Source organism: Neophocaena asiaeorientalis, unplaced genomic scaffold (assembly GCF_003031525.2).
Source record: "Neophocaena asiaeorientalis asiaeorientalis breed wild unplaced genomic scaffold, Neophocaena_asiaeorientalis_V1.1 scaffold134, whole genome shotgun sequence".
Lineage (NCBI taxonomy): Eukaryota > Metazoa > Chordata > Mammalia > Artiodactyla > Phocoenidae > Neophocaena > Neophocaena asiaeorientalis.
This window is the reverse complement of record NW_020185339.1, coordinates 10,539,362-10,554,264: the sequence shown is the minus strand read 5'-3', so window position 1 is coordinate 10,554,264 and position 14,903 is coordinate 10,539,362. Positions and strand designations below refer to the sequence as shown.

The 14,903-nt window shown below is 34.4% G+C and overlaps 1 protein-coding gene across 1 annotated transcript in view; it reads left to right on the top strand.

Moving 5' to 3' along the window:
* The window catches only part of TRHDE (thyrotropin releasing hormone degrading enzyme), a 384,497-nt gene that overhangs the window by 303,497 nt on the left and 66,097 nt on the right, over positions 1 to 14,903 (top strand). The window contains exons 11-12 of the mRNA XM_024736370.1: positions 4,162 to 4,295; positions 4,439 to 4,494. Of these exons, the coding sequence (XP_024592138.1) occupies positions 4,162 to 4,295; positions 4,439 to 4,494 (190 nt within the window). The remainder of the gene's footprint in view (positions 1 to 4,161; positions 4,296 to 4,438; positions 4,495 to 14,903) is intronic.

Below are 14,903 nucleotides of genomic sequence, written 5' to 3'. Positions count from 1 at the left end.
TCAGAATGGCCGTCATCAAAAAATCTACAAAGAATAAATGCTGGAGAGGGTGTGGGGAAAAGGGAACCCTCTTGCACTGTTGGTGGGAATGTAAATTGATACAGCCACTATGGAGAACAGTATGGAGGTTCCTTAAAAAACTAAAAATAGAAGAATCATATGACCCAGCAATCCCACTACTGGGCATATACCGTGAGAAAACCATAATTCAAAAAAAGTCATGTACCACAATGTTCATTGCAGCACTATTTACAATAGCCAGTATATGGAAGCAACCTAAGTTTCCGTCAACAGAGCAATGGATAAAGAAGATGTGGCACATATATACAATGGAATATTACTCAGCCATAAAAAGAAACAAAATTGAGTTATTTGTAGTGAGGTGGATGGACCTAGTGTCTGTCATACATAGTGATGTAAGTCAGAATGAGAAAAAAAAATACCATATGCCAACACATATATATGGAATCTAAAGAAAAAGTGTTTCTGAATTTAGGGGCAGGACAGGAATAAATAAGCAGATGTAGAGAATGCACTTGAGGACACCAGGAGGGGGAAGGGTAAGCTGGGACGAGTGAGACACGATGGACACATATACACTATCAAATGCAAAGTAGATAGCTAATGGGAAGCAGCCGCATAGCACAGAGAGATCAGCTCAGTGCTTTGTGACCACCTAGAGGGGTGGGATAGGGAGGGTGGGAGGGAGACGCAAGAGGGAGGGGATATGGGGATATATGTGTACGTATAGCTGATTTACTTTGTTATACAGCAGAAACTAACACACCTTTGTAAAGCAAATATACTCCAATAAAGATGTTAAAAAAAATGTTAGGATAGATAAGACTTAAAATAAAAGGGAAATTGATGCTGCAAATTCAAAGTAAACATTAAAAATGGCATAATGGTATAACGCTTTCCTTAAATATTAGCTCATATGAAAGTTACAAGCCTAAAAGAGAGCATTTTTTTTAGTCCCCTCTTTACAAATGAGAAAATTAAGGCTTGAGAAATAACTTGCTGAAAGTGTCTTAGGAGCTTGATTTTCTTTTCTAAGTTTATTTACAACACACACACACACACACACACAAGATTTTAATACTTTGCTAGGTTACTTTGCAGATCTGTCAGTTTTGACACTTTGCCACTGGGTACACAGGAATGTTTCTCCATAATCTCTACAGAGCATTATCTAATTTTATTCTCACAAGAGTCCAGTGAGAAAACTAGTATGTGTTATTATACCTGAATTTGTTTCACACTGTTACCCTTGTCACCCTGGTTCACTTTTTTATGTGTTTTAAATTCTGATTGTTCTGCAACCAACCAACACTGAGTAGAAAGATCTGATATCCTTTCTCTTTTTATTCCAAAAGGAAGGATAAAATATAAAGATATAAAATACTATAAAATGACAACTACATTTTGCCTTGATATAATCTAAGTCTTGTGCCATTTTGGATATATTCTAAATATAAATCTTAATTGTTATTACAAACACTTGAAATATAACTTCCATACTTTTTATTATGGTACTCATCACATACTGTACCTCATTAGGCTGTTGAAAAAGATCTCTTTAAAATTCATTGCTTGCCGTTAGTTAATTTGAAGAACATTTTAGAGATATAATTAAGTAGAAAGAAAAAGGTATTTAAAAATCTATTCGAAAACTTTTCAGGGAATCATTTCTCCAAAGGTTTCATTTATAACAAAGGTATAAAAATATTCATGAACAGTAATAACCTTCAGGTTTTAGTTATTAATTTAATAATAGAATACTAAACAACAATAGATGGCCTGCCTTTCTTTTTCTTCTCAGACTAGACGGTATAGGGATTGTTGTCCTATTTTAGTTGGTCTCTATTCTACCTATACATTGTTGAATTCAAAAGTTCAAAAAACTAGAACCAAGTGCATCACATGAAGTTAAGTTATGCCATCTATCTAAAATGTCAGGAGGAAGTTACTTTAAAAAACAGATTTAATATCATAGAAATCAATGCCCATTTCAAAATTGTAAAAAGTTTAATCATGTGTTCATATATTAAACCCAAACCTTTAATATTGTAATTTCTTTAAATAATAATCACTTCTTAGATGAAAATGATTAAACTTGTTCTTAACCTATGTGAATTCAATAACAATTTAAATAATGTTTTGCTATAAAAATCTTATTCCTGAAGACAGTGTTAGGGTTGCTCAAGAGAAACAATATCCTCAATATTTCAATCAATTTTTCTTCAGTGAATTCAGACATGATTAACTAAAATCTCTCTTTATGAGGACTTGTTTTTTAAATGCCATTTTTTAGATTATTGTTTTTTATTTTTACATCTGTAAAATTGGGTGACATTCTAAAGCTTCACAGAAATTGTGTGGATAAAATACATTAAATTTTTTAAAAACCTGCAGATATAAAGTATCAGAAACTTGTGAAGCTATAAATATTTTAGAGCAATATCTGACAGATTTATTTTCCTAAGTACCACAGATTAAGCTGGGTAAAATTTCAAATTAAGAGAACTATCCCCTTCTGCCATTGAATCATAGAATTAGAAGGGGCCTTAAATGCCATTACTTGGCCTTTAGGTTATAAGTTCTACTGAGGACAAAAGACGATCAGTGGCGTAAGTTCAAACATTTATATATAGGAAAATTTTACAAGAAGTTTTCGTGTACTCCTTTTATAATTCTTGTTTCCCAAGTTATTTCCCCCCTTTTTCAAATTAATATAAGAATATGAAAATGTATACAGTATCGTATACAATAAAAACGTTATACCATCTTGTATAAACAGAGTATGCGTGGTAAAAAGGGCACGGAAGTCAGGATACCTGAGATGCACTATCTCAGACAATTCAATTAACCTGTCTGAGCCTCATTTCTTTATCTGTTCTAACACATACTGTTAATAAAGGTGTCAAGAAGTTGAAGTGCTCTTTGAAACATTAAAGATTAGATGTTTATGTTTAGTATACATTTATGTTTAAGTATTTTTTACTGTATTTCTGAAAGTTGATAATATGTAACATGTGTTGGTTACATTAGCCCACCCCATTCTAGACGTGAACAATTAAAGATCTTTAATTGTTTTTGTCATTAATTTTTGTGGTATAACCTCTTCTTGTATGGCTTTTACTTAAGAGAAAGTACTCTGTAAATTCAGCGCTTAAGAAAAGTAAAAATAAAATTTGTTTTGTTGTCTGATGTGTAAAAATTTGGATAATAGAATGAGAATTAGAGAGGTTGTGCCTCTTACTCAGAACTGACATGAATGGTGCATTGTGTGGTTTTGAGTCACTGTGGAAATTAGATAGACCTGTGTGTGTGTCTGTGTAAAATATGAATTTTAAGTAAACTTCATACATTATGCAACTTCTATGAAGCATGAGTCCTGAGGGCAGCAGCAACAAAATAATTAGAATTGTAAACTATGGTTCTGGGAAGTCAATAAAGGCTGCCATTAAAAGTGAATGAGTTCTCTATCTGTATCATATTTGAAGGGGTTAAATATGTAAGTTATAAGATTACTTTTACTGGCTTCCTTTAATTGAATTAACCAGCGAATATAATCAAGTTACCATTTTCCAAAGTGATTCCAATAAGCAGAATTTATTATCTTTGTTCTAATTATATGTAGAAATATTAGAGTCTTAAATAAATGAGGTTCCTTTTTCCAACATTATTGATGATGCTGGAAAGTCTGTTATTTATTAGCACATCCCAAGAAAGCACAAGGAAAAGGGTAAGAAATAATAGTGACTTTCAAATAAATGAGCCCTATTGTTTTAATCACTTTCTTGCTGAATAAAATAAGTAGAATGTGCACCTGAAGCCTTTTCCACAGATACATATACAATGTAACTGGAAGCCACATGAATACAGTAGTAGATTTCTTGGTTACATTTATCTTGAGAAAGAAAATTATATATACATAGCAGGGTTTTATCAAGAGTAATAATGAGTAAGCTACTAAAGGTTTTCTAGCAAATTCTAGCTATAGTGATTGACTAAAGAGTAGATTTCAATTAGGTATTTAGGATGGTGTCCTCTTTTAATTATTGGTACTGTGATATCTGGTATTAAGAAAACATACTTCACTCTATTTTAACCCTTAAAATTGCAAATCTCTCTTACCCCCTAAAATGCTGTTTTCAGAACACCACAGAATAACTTCTTTGGACAAAGGAAGCTGGTTACTGGGGAACATCAATCAAACTGGCTATTTTAGAGTCAACTATGATTTAAGGAATTGGAGATTATTAATTGATCAATTAATCAGGAAACATGAGGTAAACTGGATTTACTCATCAAAGATCTGTTTTGACATATGAACATCTGCCATTTTAATCCTAAGTGATTCCATTTTTTTTTTTTTTTTTTTTTCCTAAGTGATTCCTTTTTTTTTTTTTTTCCTTTTTGGTTGACCTCATAGGTTCTCTCTGTCAGTAACCGAGCAGGTTTGATCGACGATGCCTTCAGCCTAGCCAGGTATGTTTTCCTGTGGCTCTCCACAATAAAACGAATGCCCTTAAGACTTCCTCTATTAAGCTAAATAGTGTATATGTATTGAATAAGAAATCTTTTAAGAATAATTTCTGTCTCACACCCTTTGTGTTTGGATATGAATTATAATCAGTGTCCCAAATTCTTGGTCAATAGTAGCCGTGGGGTATTTCTGAGTCAGGAGATGCTTGATCAGTTTTTGCCACAAGTTCAATTTAACACTCAAGATTAATACTCTTTTTACAATTTCATTAATGAACTCTACAAAATGACCATTGTGCCATATTTAATTTTTGATGTAAAGTACCTTGAAGCATCGGCATTTTTTTTTCATGACATATACTAGTATATCTTTTTTTTAATGTATTTTTGAATGTGATTCATTATGAAAATCTTGTGCTGCAAGACAGAAATAAATATTCTACTGGGTAAAGTTGTTCTGGACAAAATATATATCAATCTTGTAGCAGAAGTTATAGTGCTAGTTATAGTAATATTTGTGTTATTTTCATAGTTAGATTTATAATGTTAAAAATCAGTTATTCTTTTGAATAGTCATTAAATAGCTATTCCTTTAAAGTAATGTTGATTGTAAACCCAAGCTATTTTACTCAATTTTGAGGCTAAATAGTAAAATAACTCAGTCCTTTTAATATTTTTTATTGTTCACATCAGTGTAGTTTTAATTTTAATAATCTGATATTATGGGACAAAAATTTAGAAATGATAGAGGTGGAGAAAAGCCTGACAAGATAGTCATATGTGGAGATAAAGATTAAGTAAGATATGAAGACTCTGAAGAAAGCATTAGATATGAAGATTATTTTGACATAGAAGTTTAGAGAGTTCAGAAAGCCAGTAAGAGAGTGTACTTAATGTAACATTGCCCTAAGAGAGAAGCAAGCAAAAGAGAGCTATGTTAAGAGTTCCACAAGGAAAGGTTAGGGAACTAGAAGAGAACTAATATTACCAGTTAATTAAACACATAAATTTCTAGGCACTGTTCTGTTTTACATATAGTAATTTGTATAATTTTCACAACAACCTTATGAGATAAGCAGATCTGTATTATTATTATTCCCATTATATAGATGAGGAGACTGAGGGTCAGAGAAGTCAAGTAACTTACCTAAAGTCATATAGCTAGTAATTGACAGGGCCAGGGCTTCATATATATGCAGTAATAGAAGAGCCAGGTAATATAGGAAGATTGAGGGGATTTGAAGTGGTAGTTCATATGAATCCTTGCGTGTTTGAAATGATGGTGAGAAAGCAAACAAGTAGTGATATCCTAAAGAGAGAGGGCAGATGGAAAGGTGGAAATTGAAAGGATCTTTGACTCATCTGCATTAAATGATAGAAGCTATTTTTTAATGAAATATTTTAATTTTAGTAGATGATTTTTTTTTCCAAAATTAAATTCCTTGTTGTCTAATACAGAACATTGCTTTCAATAACAATTTTGGAAGCCTTAAACATTTGAAGTAAACAATTTCATTATCATTTATACAAATTTACCAGGGGAATGTGCAAATCTCCTTGAATATATATTGAAATTTGTTCTATTGATCATGAGATAATTTTCCTATTAGCATGAAAGTAAATAAACACAAAATTAGATTTATTCTGCATTTACTTGGGAACACCCTGCAGTCACTTGGAGTTAAGGGTTATTCACATTTCAGTGCATTCTAGTAAATGTTTCAAAGTTTTGCTACCAACCTGAGTCAGTCTTCTTTCAGTTTCCTGAACACACCATGCTCCTTTTGGCTTCTTTATAGATAACAAACAGAAGAGTAGCAAATATTTATCAATATGTATGTTCCAGGTACTGTACTGAGGCTTTTATGAATGATTTTGTTCAGTCTTCTCAGTAAACCCATGGAGTGGGTGTGGTTACTGCAGCCATGTTATAGCTGAGTCGTGGAGGTTGAGAGGGGTTAAGTCTCTTAGCTAAGGGTGCACAGGTTTTAAGTGAGGGGTGGAGGGGTGACATTCAACTGCAGATAGTAGCACAGCAGCGCTTATGACCTCAGGTCAGGGTGACTGCCCATTATATGAAATTCCTTTCCACTCCCCTTGTCTGTTGGGAATATTGCTATTCACTTAAAAATAAAATTTCACTTGCACAACCTTACCTGAAACCTATCTGTCCTTCCCAGAAAGAATAAGGTGACATCCTGTGGATCTGTACTTTAGCAGTTGTCACCTTGTAGTTCAACTACTTTTCTGGGTCCCTGTGATTTTTGGGTGATCTTGAGGGTAGGGCTTTGTCTCATCCTTGTATTACTACTGCCTAACTTAATCTTTGGTACAGGATTATACCAATATATATTTGTTGAATGAATTGCTAATTAACTATTAATTATTCAAACTATAAACTTTCAGGCCCACTATCTTTTTGTGCAATTAAGTACACATATTCTAGGTATTTTTTATGGTTGTTTTTTAAATATATAAAAACCACATGAATGCATTCTAGTTGTAGTGATTAAAACAAGAGAGATAACAATGTGAAAATTTTCTTTTACTCCTTCCATGACATCCTATAGCTCTTACCCTCCCTCTTCACAGATAAAATTAATATTTGGTGTATATAAATCCAGCCTTTTTTTTTTTTTTTTTTCTGGTACGCGGGCCTCTCACTGTTGTGGCCTCTCCCGTTGCGGAACACAGGCTCCGGACGCGCAGGCTCAGCGGCCATGGCTCATGGGCCCAGCCGCTCCGCGGCATGTGGGATCTTCCTGGACCGGGGCACGAACCCGTGTCCTCTGCATCAGCAGGCGGACTCTCAACCACTGCGCCACCAGGGAAGCCCAAATCCAGCCACTTTTAAACATTTCCATACAGTTTAATTTTTTTTACGTGAACAGAAATACACTCTGTTTTCTACTCATTTATAAAAATAAATCTGAGGAGCTTTATTCCAGTGTTGCTAAATTTTCATTATTATAATCAAGACTGCACTGAGTGTGCTTGAACAGTCTTTTGTTGCACATATACGTATTTTTATAGGATTGATTCCTGAAAGAGGAATTTTTGGTTTAAAGAGTATAAGATTTTTGATAAATATTACAAATTGTATTCTAAAGGGTTTCCCAGTAGAGCCCTCCATCAACCACATACGAGAGGGCCCAATGCCCCCAAACCCTTCATGATAATAAAGAGTATATACATCTTTTACATTTTTGACGGTATGGCAGCAAAAATAATTTTTTTGAAGCTGTTACAGAACTAGTTGAATTAACTTGTGCATCTTTTCATATACATCTGCCATGTGTATTTTGTCTTCTTCTGTGAATTGTTACCTGGTTAAAGGAAAAACAAAAGCCTAATAGAAGATGGGTGAGGTATTTTTCCTACCCTTTTCCTATATATTTTGGATTTTTTTGGATTTTACTCCTTTTTGTAGAAAACAATTTTACAGTATTTTCTCTCAACACTGTCATTTTTTTTTTATACTTTGTGGTGTATTTCATCATCTCAAAGGCTTTTAATTTATGTGTTAAATCATTCCTTTTGTAGCTTTCTGTTTCTTTGGTTCTGACTTCCATAGAAGATCTTCTCTATATGAACATTTTGAAAATATATCATTTTTTATTTGAAAGCTATTTTGTTTTTGCATCTCCTCACCCTTCCTTCTCTAATTAGTTTTTATGTATAGAATGGAAGAGTGGTCTAATTTTCTTTAACATTAATATATTTATAACCAATTATTTAATCCTATTTGTTTAAAGGACTTTCTTATTCATAGATTTGAAATGATATCTTTATCTTAATGAAAATGCTTATATTTTAGGGAATTGATTCAATTCTGTTTAACTGGTCTCTGTTGTTTTTGGCACTAGTACCATGTTGCTCTGATTAGCTTTATAGTATGTTGTGGTTGACAACATTTTCTCTTGTTCTTGTTCAAAATCTTATGTGTTTTCTCTTAAGTATAGACTTTTAAATCAGTTTGACAAAGCCCATTAAAAATCCTGCTGCAGTTTTGACTGAATATGCATTGATTGGATTTATAAGTTAATTTTTAAAGAATTAACGTATTTTCAAATGTGAGCTTTCCAATATCAAAACATCTTGTTTCTCCCCATTTTTTTAGGTCCCTAAGTCAAGCTCTATAGCTTTATTTACATTGGTTCTAGAAATGTCATATTATTTCCTCATTTTTTATGGTATACGCTTCTATAGGAAATGGCACTGCTTCTGCACTTAGATGCTCTAATTTTCATTACTTGTGTGTAAGGAATTAGTCAATTGCCTCGCAAATATCATTGTGTTATGACTTGAACTTTGAAATTAGTGACTAAATGCCTAGATATTTTTTGTTGGGTGTTCATGTTTGTTGTTGGTTTTTGTTTTGATGAAGCATTGCTAGATTGAGAGATATAAAAATGAACAAGATGCATTTCTTGTTTTCAATGAATTCATGGTCTAGCAGGGACAGTACACTGTAGACAATTAACTATATTCAGTATGTCAATACGATGAATAAAATATTATGCAAATGTTGTAATATAAAGAATTAATGTTGTCTAGAAAGATTATGGAGGACATCATATAGGAAATACCATCAGAAAAATGAAAGTTTGCCATGGAAATCTACTAAAGTTTTAAAAGTAATAAAATGAGAGCAGGAAAAAGTGTAAACTAGAGGATGGATTTAGGGCAAGAGAACTGGTACCACAGTGATGCTCATGCAACAAATTGATTAAAACGTAGATTTGAGAAGGAGTGGAATTGGCAGCTAGATAACGTGAGAACTCTTACTGAAGTTATTTATTAGCTTAATATGTAGTAGAAACTGGAAATTTGGAAGATGCGCTTTAGGAAGTATAATATCCACTGGATTTGGATATTTAAAGTCATTAACATGCTCTGAGTATGATTTTAATAAGCTATAAAAGTGTGTAGAACTGGATTGTGGACCTATGTGGTATTTTGTTTGAAAATAGTCAAAATACGTGAAAACTGTTTGGAACATTTGTTCATATGTAAGAGTTCCAGAGATAAATCATCATCATCATCACCACCTTTGCCCTGGGCAGTTACTGCATTGATTTATTTATTTAGTCACCAGTTTCCTGGAAAATTCAATTATGTATTGTAGAACACATGCCAGATTATTGCATTATTAATGTCATAACATATATTTTTAGCTTGCATAGCATATTTAAAAATTTCTCTTATAGGCTATTCCATTAAGGACCCAATCACCTAAAAAAGCCTAACTAGGACAGAATCTTACAACTTAGTTTGCAAATTTTGTTAAGAAATAAGATAGCAGTTATATCTTCTAAAGTATTAGTGTTTTATTAACAATAAGCACAAGAACCTGTACCTGGAGATTGTGAATGTCACACTTAGAAGTGCTCTAAGTACTGGTGAGCTGTCATCAGTAGTAGTTAATACATTTTTGAAGACGGTATAAGTTAAAAAATTAATAAATACATTTTTACCAACTTGTTTCTGAGTTTATAAATCTGCGATATGTTAGGAGAACTGGAAGTTCAGTATGTGAGCCAGTGAAAATATAATGGCTCATGAAGAAGCAGACTATGAGAACACCTCAAACCTACCCTCATGCATTGTTTTTGTTTCTGGGCCTTAGTTTCAGGACTGATAGCAGCATTGTTAAAACTGCCTTAACAATGTTTGCAAACTGATTGGTACTAATCTGCTCCTTGCGAGACTTCCTCTATCATAGTTTTTATTAGAAGTTCTGTGTCTTCTGGATGGCTCTCCTGTACCTTGTTTAAAGTTTCCCCTGCCAAACATGTGTTCGTTACTTCTTTGCTCATCGCAGAAAATAGGAGCATTATGTACCTAAAAAGCAACTTCATCTTGAACTGGGCTAGAGGAAGAGTAGCTTTTCCTGTGTTGATGGCTGGATGTTTAAATTGTAATGTGTTGACCTTTTGTAGGGGACATTGAGAAGGAATGACTTAGAAACCTTTTATGAGAAATACCTTGGCAGACTGGACATTTTGTCCTGATTGCCCCACTCGGTTATGGAGATAACAGGACTGCCTCACTTCACCTGAACATGGCTATGCAAAACCTGATTAAGAATCCTGGATTCCTCTGACATTGTCTACTGCTTTATAAATTCTGATTTCAAAAAGGATATTTAGTTTCAGAATTCTTTCCTCAATTCCTGCCTTTTTCTTTTTTGAAAGTGCTATATAATCTCAGTATAAACATTTTTCTTCCTTAGCTGTGTTTTATAATGGAATCATGAGAGTTATTAATAATAGAATACCGGGAATACTGATTAAAATGGATTTTATATTGTACTCACTGGGCAGGGAGAGAAGGATGATTCTTCAGCTGTTTATATTAGAATCATTTGGGAGAAGTAACCATGTGTAGATTATGTTCTTATTTATCTTTTGTTAAGCCACTAGAATGTGTGTGCAAAAGGATTACAATTAAATACTTATGAAATCCTGAAAGTGATAAAATTGTTTATTGCAAAACAAGATTTATTGTTAGCTATATGCTTCCAATCTTCTGCCATTGACCAAAGGCTATTTAAAATTAGCTTGTAGTTATGCTTTTGGACTTTCTGGCCAGGGCAGATCTTTCCATGCTCTGAATAGTGACTCATAATGAGTTCGTGCAGGAGATTTGTGGCCATCCCTAAGAGATCACAATATTTCTCACATCTCTGAGGCTGGGGATTTAATTACTTGTCTTTATCAGCTAACATTCCTCTTGAGATATACAAAAAAGTCACCTTGAAGCCCTCTCATTTCATACCTTTCTGCATGAAATTACTTAAAAATTCATATCCAAAAGGCCTCCAATTGGTCTTAGTTTACGCAACACTTTGTCACAGTAAATGTTAAAAATAGTTTGAAAGCATTTTCAGGACATTTACTATAATGAGCTGGGAGTCTTCAGCTTTCTTTCTGTGATTACCCAGTAAAAGGCTAGAGTAGATTCCCGAATTTTCAAGCCACACTGTTCCTAGAGGTGGGTAGCCGGTTTGCTCAAGGTTAAAGAGTGAGGTAACATGTTCCTTTGAGCTATCTTTAGAAACCTTTTGAGGGTGGAGTCACAGATGTTGTCCTTGAGATAAGGATTTAGGGGGAGCTATCATACATTCCAGGTACTTCTGAGAAGTTCAAACCTCCTGGGGCATAAGGGCAGGCCTGTGGCTCTTGAAGATGACAGACTTTCTTAGAGACATTTCAATTGTACTGCATTAAATCAAAAGCAAATTTGTAAACTTCCAGTGCAAAATTTGTGTTTCAGCTCTGTAGGTGAAAATGTTTTAATATTAATGTCTAATGTCTGAGAGTGCTGAGTAGAAAGTAGAAGAGAGATATTTCGACATCCTTCTTTAGGTTTGATCCATTTTCATAACAGCCTGCACTCTTGAGTTACAAAAGTGTAATGTTTGTAGCTTACATGGATTTGCGTAAGCCATTCTTTTTTAAGAATAAATAGTCTAAATTTCCCAATGCAAGTACAGATTTGTTTGACTATGTGTATATATGCTCTTTAGTGTCTCACAAATTTAAAAAATTAGAATTCACATTGTAGTTAGTACTGTCTGGTCACATTTGACACAAAGTTACGATTCTTTTGATTTTATAATTGCTTTGAAACCTGAGCCTGAGGTTTCATAAGAATTTCTCTAGGATTTCTCTAAGCTTCCCAATAATTTGAAATACCTGTTCACACATAATTTAAATTATTTAGGTAAAGCTTCCTCCAAAATGGTCATTTATACCATCAACTTCACTTGAATAGATATTTGTAATATGTGCTTTTAGCACAGAGACCTAAATATTCCTCTGATGTTAGATTCTTGGACTGTGATAGTATCATCTTAGTGTTTTTCCTTCCATGAATTTGAGTTATCTCCTCTCCTGCTTGCTGGGAGTCTTTTGCATATTCAGGTGCAGTGCTTTGAGTATGAGCTGAGAGACCACCTGCATCAGGACCACTGCACCTGAGACGTTTTATTAAAAATTGCATATTCCCACCACCTAGGATCTGCATTCTATGAAGCACCTCTTGTGGTTCTGACACCCACGGCAATATGAAAATCACTGCTTTTGAGGCCCAGAAGGTATTTATGGCATTGGTTTAGACAGGCAGGTGCTCCTGTGGGGCTAAAAGGCCTTAGAGCAGCATCCTGAATAGCAGTGAGGGTGGCTTTCTTTGGATCCTAGTGTCATGAGCTGATCATTCAACAATCAGGACATCAGGGATTCAGTTTTAACTATTCAAAAACACTTTTCTATTCTTGTTATTAAATATGTTACCATTTCGGATATGCCGTCTGATAGCTGTGAACAAAACTCAAAATCTGGGTGTCTTAGAAATTTTCCCAAGCATGGAAATCTCCTGGAGGCTTCTCATATAATTAGGAGACACCTTTATGTTTATTTATTTATTTTTTAATTGGAGTAAAATTGCTTTACAATGTTGTGTTAGTTCCTGCTGTACAATGAAGTGAGTCAGCTATATGTATACCTATATCCCCTCCCTCTTGGACCTCCCTCCCACCCCCCATCCTCCCCATCTAGGTCGTCACAGAGCACCAAGCTGAGCTCCCAAATGAGCATACTAACACAGATCAACCATACACATGCATATTGAATTCTGAGGTGTTCAGTAGTTTTCCAGGGTGAACAACATGGCAGAATTTTCTTGCAAGTTAATCTGGCGTCTAAACCTGGAGTAATTTGTAAATCTATTGACAGTGCAAGTAGGCAGGAACAGTAGAGCTACCTGGAGCAAGTGTTAAGTGTGAGAAGAAGGCATCTTTAGCTTTTGTAGTTATTCTGTGGTAGTCTTTGAGGGACTCAGGAACTTAGAAAGATGAAGAAAAGGAAAGGAAAGGAAAGGAAATAGGTTCTTTCAGCAAGAAATAATTGATAAGAAAGAAGAAAACGAGTTTTGTGGTAGACTTAGTCTGTGGAGAAAAGTAAATGAATCCTCTGGCATTTAGTCTGTTCATGTAAAAGCCTAATTTTCAAAGAAATCTCAAAAAACCTCTTTTCATTTTTATTATGATAAATTAAATTATAGAGAAATTTTTAAAATGAGGAATATATGAATATAGGTATTCATGCAGGCTTTATGCTAGAGTAATTACTTTAAGGTGTCTTGTAATGATATTTTCTCACTTTGGAACAGAGATTCTTAGGGGCCTTTCTGATCGCAAGCTTTCTTAACAAACATACTAATCAGCCAGTTATAAGAACTGCTCGCATTTTTCTCCTAGAACTCATAAAATCTATTTTGGGCTTCAATAACTTATTTATCTGAGGTAGCAATGCTATCCTGATAAGGAAACTAGAATAAAGGTAATGGAAAATAAGTGTTTTACGTTAGTTTCTACTTGCTATGAAAATATAGAAGATTTCATTTTTATACTTGAAGAGACAATGATTTGGGAAAGAGCGGAAAGGAAAGGAAACTTAGTTCCAACATTTTGTGCAATGAAGGTGAGCAGTTAATTCAGAATAGCACACACTTTTGCTTATATGGCAAATCTTAAAGCCTTGGGAGATTATTTTAAATACACGAGGTTCTCCCTTAATTGCATGCAATTTCAACTAGCCTGTGTGGAATGTTTCAAATGCCCTTATGTGAAATGGAGTACTAGTGAAGAGGCCTTCACTATTTTGGATGTGAGAAAACATCAGATTAGGAAAACTGGACTTCTTGCAACTGTGCCAAAGCCTATTTAATGTTATTTAAAGATATGGGTACAGGCCGACTCAGAAGCTAAGAAGTAGCACGTGGCCCTGCGGAATCAGACCACATTTGAATCGCAGATTGACTTCTTCCTTCCTCAAGTGGAATGGCCTGGAGTACAGTGGATTTGAGCTTCAGGAGGGAGGGAGGCAGGGGTTTCCTGTTGCTCAGCTGCTTCAGCTAATTAGGGTGAGGATTAAACAGAAGTTCAGTATCGGCTCTCCAGGTCACCAGGTGGTAGTGCTAACCAGAGGGGAAAAAAGAGAGTTTTCATAAGAAAGAAAATGTTACTCTAGCAGTCCATATGCGACAAATTCAAGTAAGTCCAATAGGCTCTGAAGAGAATGATGATTGAGTATCAGAGAGTTTTATGTGTATGCTGACTTAAACGCACTCTAAATTCGTGGAGGGTTCTTGGGAATGCTGTCAGAAATGCCAAAATAGAAAGGACTCCGGGTGAAAATTACTTGGCTTTGCATTCCCAGTGTGCAAATGCACTGGAAGTTAATTGCATAAGCTGAGGGCAGATCACGGGCTTTATCTAGGCCGTATCGAGGGAAATGTTACTTCCCGTTTCAACTGATAGACTAAAATTATTCTAGAAATATAGTTAATATGCAGAGCAATTAAGCCCCTTGCCTCCTAGCTTACCACACTTTTTAATTTCCATCTTT